The following is a 19372-nucleotide window of genomic DNA, read 5'->3' on the forward strand; positions in this document are numbered from 1 at the left end:
CGCCGGGGGCGACGAGCCGGCGCGGACCCTCAAGCGGCCCCGCCTCGTGTGGACGCCGCAGCTCCACAAGCGCTTCGTGGATGCCGTCGCCCACCTCGGCATCAAGAACGCCGTCCCCAAGACCATAATGCAGCTGATGAGCGTCGATGGACTCACCCGCGAGAACGTCGCCAGCCACCTCCAGAAGTACCGCCTCTACCTCAAGCGCATGCAGGGCCTCAGCGGCTCCGGCGGTGGAGTCGGCGGGGGGCCAATCTCCGCCGCCGACGCCGCCACAGACCAGCTCTTCGCGAGCACCCCGGTGCCCCACCATTTCCTCAGCCGCGGGTCCGTCGCAGGCCCCGAGCCCTTCCTTCCGTATATGCCGGTGGCCGCTCTGCAGCACCATCAGCAGATCACGGCCGCCATGCAGCAGCAGCAGTACTACCATCAGCGGCATTTGGGGCATTACGGATCACCAACAGGCGGGGGAGGGTTCGACCACGCCTTCCCGAATCGGGCCGTCCCCCATTCGGGGATGCATCAGATGGTAGGACCGGCGGCGCCGCCGGGCATGGGTTTTCCGCCCACAACCTTAGTGGATGATTTGGAGCCTGCCAAAAGGGGAGGCAATGGTGAGAGGAAGGTACTAACGCTTTTCCCTACTGGTGAGGAGTGATATGGCGCTTCTCTCACTCCATGTTTACTCTACTTATCATCTGCAGTGGGTGAAGATTGTTAGGGCTTCGTTTAGGCTTATTTTAGATGTTCTTCTATTTCCATTGCCACTGTCAGTGTGTCATCCTCATATATCCTTGCTAGGTCTGAGTAGTTATGCTTGGAGCAGAGGAAGCTAGGAGAATGATGATATGGTCCTTATCACATTTGAATCAGGGTCAATTTAGTATCCAGGGTTCTTAATTAGTCTTCTCTTAGTGTATATTTTCTCTTAATATCACTTTAGTAAGCGATGATGTCTGTTTCTACAACTTCTGATTTCGAATAGATTGTGGGGAATTACTGATGGATCATAGCTTTATATTCCGGACAATTAGAAGGAGCTGGGTTGATGCCTCAAAGATATTTGGATGGGAGGAGGAATGAGTTAGGATATGAATAATCCATGGATTCTCTTATTGCTTGTGTGCTCGGATTCATAATCCTCTGCTTCTGTAACGGGGAGCTTATTGGTAAGAGATTTATAGACTCGTCAGTCATACTTTCTTATTTTCCCTCTCTACTATGAGTCTGTAGGCGAATCTGAACCTATTTAGAGAGACTTCAATGAGCATGGTACCCTTTGGTTAGTTGTCGATGTAAATTACATGACCCAAAAATTCTTATATGCAGCCACCACTTACGTTAAGAATCTTTCTTAACACTGTTGGTTGTAATCTGAATATTCGAAATATGTTATTGTACAATGAAAATCCAATTGCATGTAGAATTTTTCTGAATTTACCAGCCAATCTTTGATCCTGTAGAAGTATGCCTCTTTGTGATGATCTCCATTTTTGCTTCCATAAGTTGTCTGGCTTGAATTTATAAAAGAAGTCTTATGTTTCAGTAACATTGATGCTCTGATTCCATTTATGTTGGAGAAACATATATGTGGTGACTTCTCATTCAATTCTTTCCTAGAAATTTTGCTCATCATGGTTTTTGATAGCTTTCTGTTCTGCATTATGGAAGGAAGATGGTAGGGTTACTGATTGTGAGTAAACACTGACTATTATGATTGTTGGGTAGATCAATTGACAATTCTACTCCTGTATATAAGAGAACTGTGACTGGTATTACTCCTAGTCCAGAATGGTAATGAAGACACCAGTCTAGAAAATAATTGTACTAAATGAGCTTAGTGTGAAAACATGATAACGGATGAGAATCTTGAGATCTCACCGATTTTATATATGTTCGAATTGAATCTGACCCTACAGAATATGATCTATCTCTTTGCTATTGACTATTGACCACCATTTATCTATGTTCAGATTTGAGGGAGGGGTTCATGTCATGCTGCATCATGAAACAAGCTTAAAATGGTCAGGAAATTACAGAGATTGCATGCTTGTCTTATTGGTGCATGAATTATGTATATCCTCTTATGCTTAACAACTCAAGATTATAAAAGCCCATTATTTTACATGTATGGAGACAAAACTATATTGTGAAGCTTGATATGGATGTTTTGTCATTCATGGAGTCATGGAACCTCTATTGAATCTCTTGTATCATTCATGTAATCCGAGCAACATGGGAACTAGACCATCTCTAAGGGCAAGGATTGGGAACAAATTGTTGGGAGTTCATGCTAAATCATGTGAAGAGAATAAAAGTTAAGTTATTGGTATTAAATAGTGGGGCAAGCATCTAAAACGGAAGCTCTTGATCTTACATGTAAAGTCATTTTTGGTGCTCCATTTTGGTTGCTCTTCAGAGAGCTACAAACGAGATTACTCTTTAAAGGAAAAATGAGTCAATTAATGGATATTAGCTACATTTTATGCAACAGTTATTTAGCAAAAACAATGTTGGAAATTACCAAGATGGTGAACATCAATTTCTAAGAGAGGTGTTGTATACGAGGGTGAATACGCAACACCCTAGTATAGTAATATATTGAAAGTTGGATTGATTTATAAGGATTTGATGTGTGAACTACTACTGTTAATTTTAGCTTAAGCATCTTTGACTTGTGGTTCAGGCATAATAAAAATAGACCAGTTATCCCATTAGGTCGTTATCATAACTGACCTAGTATTGACGTATGATAAGGGGCATGAATAGGAAAAGATTGTCTGTGAACGAGGTCAGAGGACACGTCACGATGTGGAGCCGCCATCGGGCCATGCCTCACATGCATCATATTACGATTTGATTTGGACTATACTAGGACTTGATGAGGACATCAAGCCCTTAAGTGAGGAGATTATAAAATCCCAATTTAGTCCTACATTGAAAGTGAGTTAAGGCTACGATTGAATTATGAGACTCTAATAGGTGTACTATTGTAAATTTCAATTTATACATTTTAGACTAGTAGTTAGGGCTCAACGAAGTTAAGATATCCCATTATGTCGGATCGTGACTGAATCTGTCATGAAAGCATTATATTTTCATTTGTATTGATAGAAAAAGAAAGTGGCCGGTTAAAGATATGCCAATCAATTTAGAGCATCCAATGAAGCAATTGCTATGAGTATCAATTGTCTTTAGAGAAGTCCTGCAACAAAAGTTTGTAATAAGACATTAGGATGGCAGTTGCTTGGTGGGAAATATGATAATAATTTTCCTTGTGAAATTGTTAGTTTTGCTTATGAAAGATGTAGTGGTCACGGTTCTATAATTGTTAATAGGGCAGGTTTGGTTGCCTTCAAAAGAAAATGCCCACTCATTTTAGCCATATTCCTTCTATTCTGTCCGTCCAGTTACTTTAAATGATAATTGTTAGATCTCAACTGAATTCACACCAAAATTGAAGTGGATCAAAACTCAGAATTGTCTTCGAGCCTCCTGTCTTTTCTGCATCAGAATTAGTGGTGCGTTTGAACCATAGTTCTTTGAGTGACAAGCAAGTCCAGGATATTTTTGTTCAGTGGGGAAAAAATATCGTGGTTTAAAACTAATTTTTTCTGGAGTGAAGAATCATCTCAGCCTTTCTTTAACACCTTAGATCTGGGCAAGTATTTATGAATTGAAAGTCCCAACTAAAGATAGTCATAGAATAGAAACATGGTATCCATGGCATTGGATTTTGAAAGCTTGCTGAAATGTTACTAAAAGTTGTCTTTTCATCTATATGGTGTCCATCTGGTTTTACTTGGAAGTATTGTTCAGATTGTGATACTAATTGCAATTTTCTACTGAAATTTTTGGACCTCTTAGGTTGTGGTTTTAATTCAGTTATGTACACTACATGGTTTCTTAGAGAATTCGCAGCATGGTTGAGAAACTTCTAGAAGGCCTTAGGGGGTTGAACAATTGAGGCTGATCGAACAGGTTATTCATGTCTTTGTCTATTTTTCTCAAGTCAGATCTGTAAAAGCTGAGATGGTACATCCCATAAGCACCTAGTTTGAGTTACACTGTCAGGATATGACTGCAACCACAGTCAAATGGATCCCATGAGCTCTTGCTGCTGACTGATTCTGTTCCTGGCACATATTAGAGAAAATAAGCATTAGATCTTTCATATTCCTAGTCAGTTGAGGTAGGTTGGTGCAGGAACTTCATTGGAATATGCTTGTGGGTAAACTGTAGTCAATTGTGAAGTGGAATAAATTGAAGATGCAACTGCTTTAGATGCTTTATATTGAATCATTTATATGTCCTTTATTGCTGACACCCTTTTTCATTATTAGACTCCCCTTTAAGAACTGATAAAACTAGAAATGAATCCCAAAAAATCAACAGATCAAACAATACCGAACCAGCAAATTACAACAACGATAAAGGCAAGTGCAAAGAACAGATCCTAAACATTTCCGACAGCTGCGTCAACAACCTCGAACCAGAATCCCGAACCGGGTCCAGCTTCGAACATCGACCGGTCAATTTGTGAGCTCGAGCCTCCGCTTTTCTTACAGGATTCGGGTTCTCATCAGGCTCAAACATCGGGTCCAGGATCCGATGTCTACCTTCATATATCTAAAATTGAGTTAGTTGGAATTATTATTGGAGTTAGTAGGCAATCTCGATCATATTTCATCTAATTTTCACAAAATAAAGCCTTTATTATCATTAATTATTGGAACGGCCAAAAATTGGGCCAGGCCGGACTGGGTTTAGGCGTATAGGGCAAACGTAATTCCAAAATAGAGAAGGCGAAATGCAGCGAGCTCGTCGAACGCCCTCACAGACTCCGCACGTCATCGCACATGGCCTGCGCCGCTAGGGTTTGGCTCCGCCTCGCCGTCGCTTTTCTCTTCCTCCTCGCCGCCTTCTACGTCGGCCGTCCCCTCTACTGGAAGCTCTCGGCCACCATCCACGAGGTCCGGGAGAAGCGCAAGTCCGTCAAAGACGGTGGGGATCTCCCTTTTCGTGATCCTTCTCTTAACGTCTGCTTTTGGGGGATTCGAACGGTCTCAATTGAGATTAAAGACCTCCCTCATGGTGGTTCAGGGATCTCGCAGTTCGTCCTCGAGGCCCAGAAGTCGGTGGGGTGGGTGCACGACGAGTCCGACTCGGGAGCAGGTGATGATCGGAAGGCTTCCACGGCCACCAGTCGACGGATCCTCCGGTACCGATCAGCTACTCCGTTGCTTCACGATGTTATCTAGGTAGATTTGCTAGTTGTGACTGACCTTTTCCTGCACCAAGATCGGTTCTTTCAGGTCATCCCTCTTCGATGGATATTTAAAGAATAAATCTGCAGCATGTAATTGTGTAATAATCTATATGGATGCCCTCTTTCTACATTTCTGGATGTTGTGCATTGCTACTAATTGCCTTTTGAATCTATTTTCTTTTTATGTGAGCTGAATTGCTGCCATTGGGGTGATTAAAGACGACCATTTTGGTAGTACACGAATTGGACATGTCTTGCAGAAAGTAGGATTGCAGTGCTGTGCTCCGTTTGTGTTTTCCTGGTGTGCATTTCTGCCCGGTGACAAATGATTTTGATGGTGACTCCCTGATCTGTGCGGAAGCAGTGTGTAGGAAATCAAGAAATCAGGAGGAACAGAGGGTTATTAGAAAAGAATCAACCTATTGAGCAACAATGAAGTTCTGGTTCATCGGTGCTATTTTTATTGGTAGGAAATCTCTGTCTGCTGGATTTAGCATCATCCTTTTTTGCTAATATGTTTATGTCTTTTGAAAGCACATAGACAAACAAGCTGGAGAAGGAAACTGACATAAGCAGAGCACACCCAAACCTGCCTTTTATCACTTAGCTAGAGGTATGAAAGCTCAGCTCGAGCTTAATATGTTGTTGAGTTTAGAGAGTTACAACTGGAGTCCGCTTGTGAGTCCAGTTGATCTAACGTCACTCTTATTTTTGTCCGACATGTTTATTATAACTACAGTTGATTTTATTGATTTCCAAGAGTGAACTGATACAGTTTTCTGTCTTTGTTTTGGATTGCTCTTAGTACCTACACCTCTTGCCTTGTACGATTGAATTAGCTTCTATGTCTTCAGAGCCCCTCCTATGTAGGATCTCTTCACTCTGCTAGTCACACTGTTTAACTCTTTGGGTTTCTCATCTTTATCTTCTCTAATGGTTAGCCAAATTAACTTCCTACCAATATCAACCATGGGGAGCTTCGACACATTATGATGATACGAATAGAGCTAACACCAAAGCAGAACAGTCATTATTTTTTAGAATGGGAGAGGAGGGAGCTACTGTTGAATATTGATATTATTTTATTTGATTCAATTGAACTAAATAATTCGAAATCAACTCGAACCAAGGCTAATTCAGTCTGATTTGAATCAGGCGGGCCAAGCGTTAACGGGGAGGGGATGGGTAAACAGGTGAGGGAGTACTCTACCCGTCCCCGCCCCCGCCCCATATATGAAAATGTCCCTCAACCTCGTCTCCATCTCCACCCCATTATAGGCAGGTCCTATACCCTCAGGTATATTTGACACCTCTAATCAAGCATGTCAAAACCACTAATATTGCTCTAACGATTAAAAACAAGAGACAACTTGGCAACTCACACTAGTGATTTAGCCTTGAAAAGAGAGCTCAAATTTTCAATCTGCATTCAATCTACGTTCTACTGAACCAGTTCAATTGAAGATCTCTACTAGGACTCTACATTCAATCCGCACGTGTTAATGACTATCTTGCACCAAGTCAAATGTGCACTTTTTCAAGTCTCTCTTTCTTACAAAGTACAAACAAAGTATCTCTCTGAATGTTACCTTCCTGGGTAAGTAAGTAATCAACACCAACAAAATCAAAATAAACAAACTTGATAAAGGTCATTTTCACGATCATATGAGCTTCGAAAGACTTGTTGAAAACTAATTGGATGACAAATTGACAATCAAGTAGGGTCCCGGATTTCTAACATTTAGTATTATAGTCTTTCATTTTTTTTTCTAGTCACTTTGTCCATTATACAGCGGTATCCTGTCGCCATCAGACTTCAGTTTCACATCCCCGAAGATTCCTGGAGAGATGGTTCCGAAGAATATAGAGGGGAAATTTTCGTCGGTTAAAGTTAAGAAGGTACAAACAGATGAAGAATACTGCAGCATTATATGGTAGGCAAGCTGTAGCATACTGTTTTGCAGAAGCACAGTTTACTGTCAAAAAAGTTAGATTTTGTGTTGTCCTTAAGGCAATCGAGCGACAGCAGCAGTTAAAAGTTATTAGTACATGTGATGTTTTATTTTCCCTTTTCATTGCCACAGAAACATTTTATCTGAACTTTGAACCAACTCTTGGCAATGGCATTTCATGTATGACCTAAAACAAATCTGTTTCACTTTCGATCACCAGGTGTTTTGATGTTGTGTCGAGATTCGAGGTCTTCGAGCTTCGGCATGTGACTTATAACTCTTTTCTTCAAATTGTTGCTGATTCTGAGCTAAAAATATTCGGTGAGTACCTCTTGATCTTTGCTCAGTCTCAAGTGTTGGTTGATGCGTTTTTTCTTTGTCTTGTCGATACAAGTTAAAGATCTGGGTCTCAGCCTCCTCCTCCTTTTGCTGGTGTTTCTGTAAATCTGCAGCTGTATGCCAACAGCCGAAGGATTTGAATGATGTATTTATAGACCTACCTATCAAATCTCATCGGATAATAAGAAATAAAATAAAATTATGTTAAAAAAAATATGATTAAATTAAAGATCAAAAAACAAAAAATGTAAAAAGTAAAAATATCGTAGACATAATAACATCGGTTCGTATGTATCGACTAAGATTTTAAGTATGGGACTAACATATTGGTAAAGGAATTGAATTCCGCATATCAAGTCTCAAAGTATAAATATGTTAAGAAGGGAGGGGTGGGTACGTAAATATGCATCAGCTCTTTTTATTTCATTGAGTAGGCGCACTCCGCTAGGGTTTTGCTGAGGTTCCTCTCCGTGGCGACGAGCAAGATCAAGACAGCGTAAACGTTCATGGAGAAGGCGTCGGGGCTGCTCTTCTCCGGCGTCCGGGTCGACCGAAAGCGGTTCGCCCGGGAGATTGCCCGATTCCAGGCAAGCATGACAACCGATTTTGTGCCGGTTTGTGACCCAATTCCCTGTTTTGGATTGACTTTAATGCTTCAATCTTTGTTCTTTGCTGCAGCAGTCGAAGAAAGAACCGGATGATCTCGAGGACCTAGCGGATGCAGCGCTGGAAGCCTTGCCGGAGGTGAAGGCGAACAAGAAGGAGAAGAAGCGGAAGCGCAAGGATAAGGACTCTTCTGGTTGCATCTCTGGCTTACGTACACGCACAGTAAAAGTTGTTGCTTTAGTGTGATGCGAGTTTTGTTCACATGTCATAATCGTTTCTTCGCCTTGTTTGGGATTTGGTGTAACAGATGCTGTGGAGGGGTTCAGTGTGTTCAAGAGTTCCGAGTCTTTGTCCTCTATTCTAGAAAGTAATGCTTTGGAGGCTACTTCTGCTGAGAAGAAGAAGGAAGTGGAAAAGGAGATTGAGGTGGTTTTGGTCTAGTTTTGTTACTTTTTGTTGAATGATTCTTTTTTGTTTCTATACCTTAAAATTTTTGTTTCCTGCTTCAGAAAGCTTCTATTCTGCGTAAGAAGTATGGAATTCATGTTTCAGGACACGGTGTTCCTCCCCCGCTCGAGAGTTTTGTAGAGCTAAGCTCAAGGTGAGATCCCATATATGGAGAATCCTTGTTTAGAGATCAACTTGCAGCACACTGTTGCTTGGCTTTTGGCACAAATGTTTTGGTGGTACATGCTGAATGTTCTCATGCTGGCCTGTGTAGTGGCATCGGTGCATAGCATATTCTGTATGCACTCATGCCCCTGAGCATCGCAGCCAGTGTGCACATGTTACTGGCTGAATTTAAATCCTTGAACCAATATGCTGAACAATATCTGCTGCCATTGAACCAATATGCTGAACAATATCTTCAGATGTTTAATCCCCACATCCTTACTGCAGAATTTGTATCTTAGTAGCTTCTTGAAACAAAAGAAAGAGACATGATGGTTCTTAGTTTTACCTTTAATAGTTCTGTCAAAAAAAGCAAAGAAAAGAGACAATGTCATTTCAGCTGCCGCTAATCACTATTGCTAGTTGATGATAGAGATTGATTCTTCATTTAGGTAACCTCCAGAGTTGAGGCTGAATGACAATGTCGTCGTGTTAGATGGCTTATCAAACAAGTAATGTTTTTTCTTCTTTTTTGCATCATCAGTATTTAGACATTTTATTTTCTTCCGGAGTTTATTGCACAGGGTTCCATAATTGATGCGTTTATCCAAGATGTTTCTGTACCTATAGAAGTAATATTGTAAGGAATAATAACTAAGAACAATATAATATCTATAATAAGGACGTGCTATATCATACTGTCATTTTTCATTGTTTTGGGGATTATCTGGCCTCTTCTGTCTTTGGTATCTTGTGCTCATGTAAATTCCTTACATATGGGTACCTATAGTGCTGAAATGTACAACTTCATAGTAATAATTATGTGACTATATGTTGTCAAATAGAACAAATCACATTTCCAGCATTTTTATTTTTTAGTTCATCCTTTTATACAGTTGCAGTTTTCTTGCCGAATTGCTAAGTTCTTGAATTTTTGATTTTGTGTGCAGGTATAACTGCAAACCATATATTTTGCATAACTTAACTGAACTTGGTTTTCGAGAGCCTACACCTATTCAGAGGCAGGCTATTCCAGTACTCCTTTCTGTATGCCCTAAATTTTGTTTCTCTCTCTTTCGTTCCCCCCATCTCTCTCTCTGTCTATCTTATATTTAACTTTAGAAAATTTACCCCTTTACTGCTGGACTAATTTCTCTATGCTGTTACAATATTATAGTTATCTGAATAGTTCAGGACTAACATTTCATGGTTTTACATATTTCAGAAGAGGGATTGCTTTGCATGTGCACCAACTGGCTCTGGCAAGACATTGGCATTTTTATGTCCAATGCTCATGATGATTAAGGTATCATTGTTATACATGGACTACATCTTGTCAGTCTTTTACTTTGCATTAGTTTAAGTTTTTCTTACTGTTATTAGCCAGGGTTAAAGAATGGTGTAAAAGCTGTTGTTCTCTGCCCTACTAGAGAATTAGCTGCTCAAACTGCTGGAGAGTGCAAGAGGCTGGCTAAGGGGAGAAAATTTTACATCAAGTTAATGACTAAGGAGCTCTCCAGATGTGGTGATTTTGAAAAAATGCTGTGTGATATAATCATATCCACTCCTTTCCGGTTGGACTTTGCTATTCGCAAAAGGAAGTTTGACTTGAGTCGGTATGAACTAAAAATCTTTTTATGTCCTGTTTATAGTGAATTCATTCCACACTTCTTATGCTATGAACTAGCAAATATAAAAAATTGGAACATAAAAGATATGCATAGATCTCTTGGTTTGTTGTGTTTCAAATCACATAAATTAGAGTCTGCTCTTCTTCTGAGCCTATTAAAATTGATTATGAAGCTCAGATCACGACCAGATTTTGATGGTGAGAAATTTTAATGTAATTATATGTTTTTTGTCATCATGCCAACCTCCTCACCTCTTTGAACATGAGGATATTCTTATCTGTTTATTCTTAATGGCTTCTCATTTGTCTGTATATGCATTATTCTTTCTCTTTTTGATGTGCTTACATGATGTAGGCCCACCGCCATGCCAGTGACCTCTATGGTGTTGTGTTAGAATGCATCAACCATGCTCATGCCACCATGTGGTAGCATGCACCAGTATATGTGCCATGGATGCATTATATGCATGGGAAGCAGAATTATGCTTCTCTGTTTCATGCTAGAATTGAGCTGATGTGGTACAAAATTAGTTGGTACTCTTAGCAAATAGTGTTGTACTTTATGCTTGGTTAAAAGGAAATGTATTGGGAGGTTAGAGTAATTGAATAGGACCGTTGTGAGAATACAATAGCATGTATAAATGCATTAAGATCTCTATTGAATGTTGTTATGATCAGCCAACTCTGTTGTGCTAGAAAACTTGGACAGGTGCAGGATGTTAGATTGCGGATTGGAGCAGGAAAATGGTGTTTTTTTCAGAATAGCAATCACAACTGATTTATTTTCTCTATACAAATTACAGGAATTTAGACCATTTCTTTTTTAATCAGAATGTGCAAATTCGAGTTTGTGAAGTCGTTATCTTACAGGGATTAGAAAAGGCACATGGAAGCATTATAGATATTATAAACACAGAAATATGTTGTCATATTGAGTTTGTATCCATAGCATTCTGCATTTTTTAATGTAAGAAGTGGTGTATAAAGTGCAAGAATTTTTATTAATGGTCATGCATATCTCATTTAATATTTGCTTTGTGCAGGGTGAAATATCTTGTCTTGGATGAAGCTGATAAGCTTTTTGAGCTAGGTTTTGTAGAACAAATTGATTCTGTGGTCAAAGCCTGTTCAAGAACTACTGTAGTACGTACACTGTTCAGTGCGACTTTGCCTGAAACTGTTGAAAAACTTGCAAGCACTGTTATGGTTGATGCAGTTCGAATCATCATTGGTAGAAAGTATGGCATGCAGAATAGTATTTACACTATGAACTTCACAGTTGCTTGGTCAGATGATACGTCTCTAACAGAACAACTTTTGACAGAAATTCTGCCTCTGAGATGATTAAGCAAAAACTTGTTTTTGCTGGTAGCGAAAAAGGGAAATTGCTTGCTATTCATCAAAGCTTTTCAGAGGTACAACTGATATCTTTATATTTCTAGCACATTAAATCCACATGATTAATTGTCTCTGTTAATCAAATTTGCCTGTGTCAAGCAGAACAGGCATGATATCTTATTCCTTTTTAATGACGGATATCCTTTCTATATTACGAATATAAATATGTCAGTGTAATGCACTAATACAATTGAAATTGTTTAAACAGTGGTTCGAGGCTTCCTAATAATATTGTTATTAGTGGCAATTTTGATTTATCTAACAATTTTTAAAACATTGAGCACTCTCTTTTTCTCAAACTGTAATTCATTTAAACTTTGGTTCACTGAACTTCACTGAGGTTACTCAAAAATAGTATGATGCGCTTGGGCTTCTTTGCTTGATTCAGAGTTCTTTTTTTTTTTCTGCTGGATTACTATCTAAGGTTTGACTAACATCTCTGTAATTTTTACCAATAGAGTCTGAATCCTCCGGTACTAGTGTTTGTTCAAAGCAAAGAAAGAGCGAAGGAACTTTACAAGGAATTAGCATTTGATGACATAAAAGTTGATGTTATTCATGCAGACCTTTCCCAGCAGCAGGTTAGCATTTGTGCAGTTGATTGTTAAGAAAACTGGCTAATTGACTTTTGCAGATCTTTTCTTCAGAACTTTTGAAAAATTGATTAGTGCAACCCTCAGATTTTGGTTGAACAGTCATCGTACTTTTAATTTAACATTTACAATTGTCCTTCATACACATCATTTCCCTGATCATAATTTTTATTTTATTGTTATAGCGAGAAGATGCAGTTGATAACTTCAGATCAGGCAAGACATGGGTTCTGATAGCAACTGATGTTGTTTCTCGGGGTATGGATTTTAAGATGATCAACTGTGTGATCAACTATGATTTTCCTGAATCAGCTGCAGCATATATTCATAGAATTGGTATGCAACTAAACTTTTTCCTTGCTAGTTGTAGCATAACCTTTTTGTAATCAGCAAATTGTTTTGACTTCATGCTTGAAGATTTATCTGGCTTCTCTAAATGGACCAGCACAGATCGAATCCATGCCAGCATACTGACATATGGTATGCTGGAATATATTGTGGTACTAATCTTCTGGGGTAGGGAGGACTAGGTTGATGCTCAGACCAGTAAATACTGGCCTGTATAGACCGGTCTTGGCGAAATTGAGTTCTATAATATGAAGAGTAATATTTTTGATTGATGCTAATAATCAACCATCATCCTTCAGAGAGGGAGGGTCAAAGCTAAGACGTAAGGTTTGGGACTAGCATACCAGGTCATGCAAACTCAGGTTGGGAATGCATCCTAAGACAAAAGGCAATGCAGATTCAGAACTTTGGATTAGGATTGGATGTTATCTAGATGAGAATAAACAGATGAATAGTGAAGTCTTACCAATAAGCAATTATGAATTCATGATCGGATGAGAAGTTTATGAACCTTAAAAAGATGGTACCATGCCCAAAATTCAATAACTTTCCATCTTCTACCTAGTTTCTACTGTTAATGATCTTTATTCAGATGCACATTCAGGCTTCATGCCTTGTGATTGCCTATCCAGATTCTAAAGCTTTTCTTTTCCCAATCTTATGCATTTCTAAAATTTTTCTATCCAGATTCTGTAGTTCTTTTCGCAACCTTATGTCTTGTGATCTTCTACCTAGTTTCTCCTATTGTTCTAAGTTTATAGTATCTTCTTTCTCAATCTTCAGGTCGATCTGGACGGGCTGGAAGACCTGGAGAAGCTGTAACATTCTTCACTGAAGAGGATAAACCTTTTTTGAGGAACATAGCCAATGTGATGGCAGCATCTGGCTGTGAAGTTCCTTCCTGGATTCTTACTTTGCCCAAGCTCAGAAAAAGAAAGCACCGGCCACAGAGAGACTCGATATCAACCATTCCCGACGACAGTGCCTAGTAAAAGAAATGCTGCAGTATGTTCTAAAGCATCAGGTTCCTTACTCCCATCCGTCCCGAGGTTGGATTTCAATATATTCACACGTGGCTATCAGTTCATCTTCTGTCTGTAAAATCTGATCGATACGGTGTTGTTTATTACAGAGATCTGCTGCTGTGGTTTTCAACATTCTGGCCCTTGATTGCCATCGCTGAGTTGTCTGTGGACGAAGATTTCGAATGTTGGAAACATTCTGTCCTGAGGTTTGATTCTGCCAAAGAATTTGGTTGCTCGGAAATGTAGACGATGGTAATATATTTGTGCAGGCTACATTAACATTGATAACCAATAAGCTATCAAGGTATGGAGTTAAATATGATTATCTTCATAATCATACAGCTTAGCCAGATCAAGTCTGAGAAAAAAAAAATCACAAACTAATTTGATGATGCTACCTACCTACTATAATTATAAAATTCGTGTTTTTTTTTTTTGTAAAACGATGTATACATTTATATTTTCCGTAAAACCATGTATTTCAATTATAGTTGAGATTAGCTCTATTGATCGTGATCAACTTGACACCTTGATCGATATCGCATGGCAATAAGTCATCGAGTGTTTTCAGCACCTATACTATCAAATAATTAATCGGTATAATAATTAAGCTAAAAAATAGTTAAATTTGGTGGTTTAGGGATTTTAAGTTTTGATCGGTGTCCAAAATGTTTAGATTAATTCCTCAGAGTTAAAAAAGGAGTATGTGTTGCCCATATTTTATCGTCGATAATAAATTAAATGTGGAAAGCTGCTTTCAGTGAGTTTGACATCGTCAAAAAGAATCATTTAAGAATTGATCAATCGAGTTTCCAAAAATGAGATGCAAAGCAAAGTCTTGAACGAATGAAAGGACATCTGAACTCGGTTTAAGTCAATCAGATATATTTGTTGTCATTGCTAATTAGGACATAACTATGTAAAAAGCTATTATTTCTTGTTTATAATGAAAGTCGATTGGAACAAACCTAAGAAGCTTATGATAAACGCCAATCGAAACAAACTTGAGAAACACTAATGACATCCTGTCGTTACAGATTATAATAGCAGATGCGGTCGGATTCGGATTGGGTAATTAGTAATTCGCATGAGACACCCGTTACCCGCAATTGGGTCGACCCGATCCGACAAGACGCAAATCCGGCTCTATTTCATTTATGCGACCTAAATCTCCCTTTCTCCCCCTCGACGTCGCGACAACGCGCCCTAAATCCCTTTGGTTGCGAAGATGGTATTCTTGAATCCTTGCTCTCCCTCTCGCAATCTGATCCTTTTTTGTTCCTTGACATGGCGATCTCTGCTTCGAATTTTCTACCTGCTTTTGATGTGGATTTGTTTGGTTTCGGTTTTGTTGCAGCTCTTCTTCTCCTACTTCAAGGAGTTGGTGGGGAAAGAAGTGACGGTTGAACTGAAGAACGATCTCGCCATCAGAGGGATCCTCCACTCCGTCGACCAGTACCTCAACATCAAGCTCGAGAACATCCGGGTCGTAGACCAGGACAAATACCCTCACATGGTACTGCCGCCGCCATCTCTTTCTTCTTGTTTCCCTTTCCCCAACTTCGTTCATTACATGCATATGCATCTTTGATCTTGACTCGTGGGTTGATGCTGCTAGCGTATGGGTTTAGGGTTTATGGATTTAAGGGTCTGTCTTGGTGATTAGAATCCATTTTCTTTTTAATTCTCGTTAGTGTTCGTAAATTGTTAATTTAGTAAGATTTGGAAACATGATGTGCTTGTAATTTTCTTTTTGTACTTTTCCAAATTTTCTAACCAACTCTCTTGCATATTTGGTCAACAACTGTATTTGTAAGCATTTTGAAAGAGAGAAAGGGACACCTGATTGTTAAAAGATTGATTCTCAAGTAAGATGTAGTAGGTTAATAGTTTCATTAAAGAGGTATACTTGACTACGTTTATACTGGTCATGCTAAATTTCTTCCTCCTTTTAATTCAGAGGGCTAATATACAATTCCAAAGAGAAAATAAAACTTGCACTCGTTGAAGTCACACTGATGTCAAACCAATTAGATCAGAAGGTGGAAAGATATGTTGGTATCAGAGCATGAGAGAGAGGGTGGTTGAATTGGGTTGACCAAAATAAAAGTTGCAGTATGCCTATTTGCAAAGGCATGATGGGACATCTCATAACTTCCAAACTTATGAATGCAATGTTAAGCAAAACAAATGGAGATAAGCACACAAATGATATATAGTGATTGTCAAACTTGATTGATGTTGACTTTCATCTGCCTCTGCTGAAGGATTTCTCCATTGTCATGGTTTTTCTATAAACCTTTGTATTCAATCTTTTTCATGTTAATATCAAAACTTTTCAATTAGGAAAAATGAAATAAAATATTCTCTTGTAAAAGTGAATACTGGAGACCAATAATAGAGAAAAGAGAAAGGAGTTCCATAAAGATTAACCAGATTGGCTGATGACAAAATTAGTCCAAACTTGTGATCCTAGGTTGCCCTGATCTTAGTTAAGGATCTCTTTAAAGCTGGCATCACTTTATAAGCTGCTATTTAATTAATAGCTGCAGCGGAGAAAAAAAAAATTGTAGAGGTCAGAGAATAGTAGAGACATTGAGCGAAGAAGTGTAACAGAAGGGAGAAAAGAGCCTGCAGTGAAATAAAACCTTGATTTTGCTTCCAGGTAATGAACATCCCATCTGTTTATGTGAGACTGCATAAATATCTCTTGTGGGAAATCCTATTATAGCCAACTAAAGTATATAATTTAAGCCATATTGACTTGCTAATAATAATTAAAGTTGATGACAGAAGTCAATCTACCCTCTTCAAAAAGTGATCATATCTGATGTTCTGCAAACTTAGATTTAATTAGGTCTTAGGACTCAACTTGGTTTTAGGTTGACGTGTGCTATAGAAACTAACCGATGGCTGATTTAGGTCTGATGTAGTTCCATGGTTGATTTCAGAACCATTGTTTGGTTCCATGTTGAAATTATGTTTTAGGTTGATTCGATTGATGTTCTGTGTATCAGTGCTGCCATTGTAATGATGTTATTCTAAACAGAATCAGATTGATTGAGGTTACACAGAGATCAAAGCAATTACCTCAAAGTAATGATGTACCTGTATGATAGAATTATTTTAGCATCATGCTGAAGTAGGAACTTCATTTGCCATCAACCTTTACACCCTTCTCATTTTTTTCCTTCATCTTCACCTATTCTTTATTTTTAATCCTTAATATTTCTCCCATGGTGCATTTCTATTTAATATAGTTATGCAATATTTTGCTATATGAAAAGTTTCCTTTTATATTTCCTTCCACCAAAATGATCTTTTCAAATATCTTCAAAGGTTTACAATACCCACCACTATGTCCATTGTCCACTTTCTGTTAATTTACTTTTCAAGGTATAGTTTAATTCAACACTTTTATCCTTCTTTAGCCTGCTAACTTGTTGTGGATCGATTATTAACCTGTATCTGTTTGGTTTTTGTGAGAACCTCATATTACTTGTGAGGAGGCATCTGAGTTCAAATAGATTGCAATATTTTTCTGTGTTTTCACCTTCGTTCTTCCTTTCCTTTCGGATCAGTTTGTGCATCTGTTTCATCAGATGGTGACATGAGTTTCAGTTTTCTAGGGAACATTTTACAAACGGTTGCTTTTGTCTCTTATTCCTTTTGCATTCCAAGGATACCATCGAATATGTCGCCCAAGCCATATTGTAGGGTCACAGATATGGTTTGTTATGGCCAAAGGTCAATGCCCAATTTAACTGCATTTACCTGTGTATATATAGTCTTGCATGTTATATTTTTAAATGCAAAATTACTGGCTTGGTTCTTGTTTTCACTTTTCACTATAGTTAATAAAAAAAGCTTGGTTAAGTATTGCTAGTTTAGACAAAGTTTAGAGATACTTTGATTAGTGATCATGTCTGCATTTGAATTGTATTTATTTATTCCTTGAGACCTTGTATCTGGGAAATTTAAACGTTTAGGTGCTATTTCTGTGAGTAAAGCATGTTGTACTCGTGTTCTAGATCATGTGCAAGAATCCAGTTGAAAGAGAATTTATTATCATTGGACATGAATTAGGAACTCTGAATTGGAATTCATTTGGCCAGCTGTAATCCTTCTTTATCAGCTGTAATTCTTGAGATTGCTAATTAATTCTTGTCTAAGTAAAACATTAGAGAATCCTAAATAGACTCAAAAAAAAAAAAAAAAAAAAAATCCCAGATGGCTTTTGTTGAAATGGGGGATCCAAATTCTTTGGCATGAATTTCAGTCTCTCCTTTGATCAGATCTCTCTGTTGTCAAATAGGGCATTAAAGCTTAGTGCTGCATATGGCTTTTGATCAACAGAAAAAGTAAATGTTCAAACTTGGCCTTTGTTATAGCTTCTTTGTTTTGACTCCACAACCTTTGCTGCTTTATTTTCTGTGCGGTAAAATTGCGTGGTTCCCAAATAAAAAAAGTTGTTCACTTCTGTGATTATTGTTTTATAATAAAGTCACTGTTTTCTCTCCGCTGGTTTCTTAAATTGCAGTTGTCCGTGAGGAATTGCTTTATCAGGGGATCAGTGGTGCGGTATGTCCAACTACCGCCTGATGGTGTCGACATCGACATTCTTCACGATGCCACCAGGAGAGAGGCTCGTGGGCCTTGATTTCTTCTACAGCCGTATGTGATTCTCTCTAAATGGTCAATGATTCAAAGTTCCTCCAAGCGCTATGCTTTGCTATGCTATTTTTTTTTTTTTGTTTTCCAATGATCCCGTTACACAAGTACTTAGTCTTCCAGCTGTGGACGCATGCAACTCCAAAGTGAACAGCTTTCTACCTTTTTTTTTCTCTTTTTTATTTATGAGCAAAGGCAAGTGACGTAGTCGAAACATAAGCCAGAGTAGACATTGGTTGCCTATAGATATGTCATCGTCAGTCATTTATCATATGTCGGACGGAGTGGGTCGTGTGGTTAGCATCGCATGATGTCACGACTGTGATGTTAGATGGATCAGATGAGTCCTCATATTTGAGAAATGCTCGAGGATCTTACGAAACGGGTCTTATTATTTAACTCTCCCCACTTAATACTCTGAAGAACCCTTGACAAAAATCTTTAGGTTTGACATTTTAAACTTTTTTGAACCTTTCAAATCCTCAGCATCCGCAAGGTTTTTCAACCATGATCCTAATTTAGTTTTGCGAAATCATTTACTGAATTATCTCGCTCAATCTCACACCCAAACCAAGTTAGGCTTTCTGGCTCTCATGTAGTAGACCATAATATAGATGTTGACTCAAAGTTTGATCTCTGCCGTGGGATCAAGAAATCCATTGTTCCCGATGCTCGAGACTGTTGGTGTCGCCTTGGTGTTGAGATGCTAATGTCGCCTCGACATTGGGACACCTCTGCGGTGATTCAAAGTGCTAATTATATATTAGCTACCTTAATTAGTTAAATATGTTTAGTATTTTGATTTTTAGATTTAAAAAAATTATATTAAAATTTTTATAATTATGAAAGTAATTCTATTGACCCTAATATTATTGATTTTATCAATGAATGATATAGCACATGTAGGAATAATCTAAAAATGATGGGTA

General features: G+C 38.5%; 4 protein-coding genes across 16 annotated transcripts in view; all 4 read left to right on the plus strand.

The window, feature by feature from the left end:
• Positions 1-1436, plus strand: part of LOC135626376 (transcription factor MYBC1-like) — a 1976-nt gene extending 540 nt beyond the window's left edge. The window contains exon 1 of the mRNA XM_065131610.1: positions 1-1436. This exon is cut by the window's left edge and continues 540 nt beyond it. Within this exon, the coding sequence (XP_064987682.1) occupies positions 1-658 (658 nt within the window). The 3' untranslated portion in view covers positions 659-1436.
• A 3337-nt stretch (positions 1437-4773) lies between these two features.
• Positions 4774-6021, plus strand: LOC103971421 (uncharacterized). 2 transcript variants are annotated; one of them, XM_065131611.1, is made up of 3 exons: positions 4774-5004; positions 5104-5221; positions 5316-6021. In XM_065131611.1, exons 1-3 carry the CDS (start codon positions 4860-4862, stop codon positions 5461-5463), a joined length of 411 nt encoding a protein of 136 aa, XP_064987683.1. In that variant the 5' UTR covers positions 4774-4859; the 3' UTR covers positions 5464-6021. The 2 variants fall into 2 exon arrangements, with proteins under 2 accessions (XP_064987683.1, XP_009383713.2); XM_009385438.3 differs by having other exon boundaries at positions 4781-5004; positions 5302-5399.
• Positions 5596-14278, plus strand: LOC103971420 (DEAD-box ATP-dependent RNA helicase 57). 12 transcript variants are annotated; one of them, XR_010492314.1, is made up of 17 exons: positions 5596-5735; positions 5804-5882; positions 7063-7203; positions 7442-7542; positions 7995-8147; positions 8239-8377; positions 8474-8592; positions 8676-8767; positions 9729-9825; positions 10004-10084; positions 10162-10394; positions 11452-11646; positions 11733-11823; positions 12265-12387; positions 12585-12735; positions 13531-13796; positions 13880-14278. XR_010492314.1 is itself a non-coding variant. In XM_065131609.1 (16 exons), the coding sequence occupies exons 4-15, from the start codon at positions 8067-8069 to the stop codon at positions 13734-13736; spliced, it is 1608 nt and encodes a 535-aa protein (XP_064987681.1). In that variant the 5' UTR covers positions 5758-5882; positions 7063-7203; positions 7442-7542; positions 7995-8066; the 3' UTR covers positions 13737-13771; positions 13880-14278. The 12 variants fall into 12 exon arrangements, 1 of the variants encoding a protein (XP_064987681.1); XR_010492316.1 differs by having other exon boundaries at positions 5811-5882; XR_010492315.1 differs by lacking the exon at positions 7063-7203.
• A 589-nt stretch (positions 14279-14867) lies between these two features.
• Positions 14868-18606, plus strand: LOC135627349 (sm-like protein LSM2). Its single transcript, XM_065133419.1, has 3 exons — positions 14868-15003; positions 15130-15288; positions 18313-18606. The coding sequence occupies exons 1-3, from the start codon at positions 15001-15003 to the stop codon at positions 18430-18432; spliced, it is 282 nt and encodes a 93-aa protein (XP_064989491.1). The 5' UTR covers positions 14868-15000; the 3' UTR covers positions 18433-18606.
• The last annotated feature ends 766 nt before the right edge of the window (positions 18607-19372 follow it).

Source organism: Musa acuminata, chromosome BXJ2-11 (genome assembly GCF_036884655.1).
Source record: "Musa acuminata AAA Group cultivar baxijiao chromosome BXJ2-11, Cavendish_Baxijiao_AAA, whole genome shotgun sequence".
In the NCBI taxonomy this organism is placed as follows: Eukaryota; Viridiplantae; Streptophyta; class Magnoliopsida; order Zingiberales; family Musaceae; genus Musa; species Musa acuminata.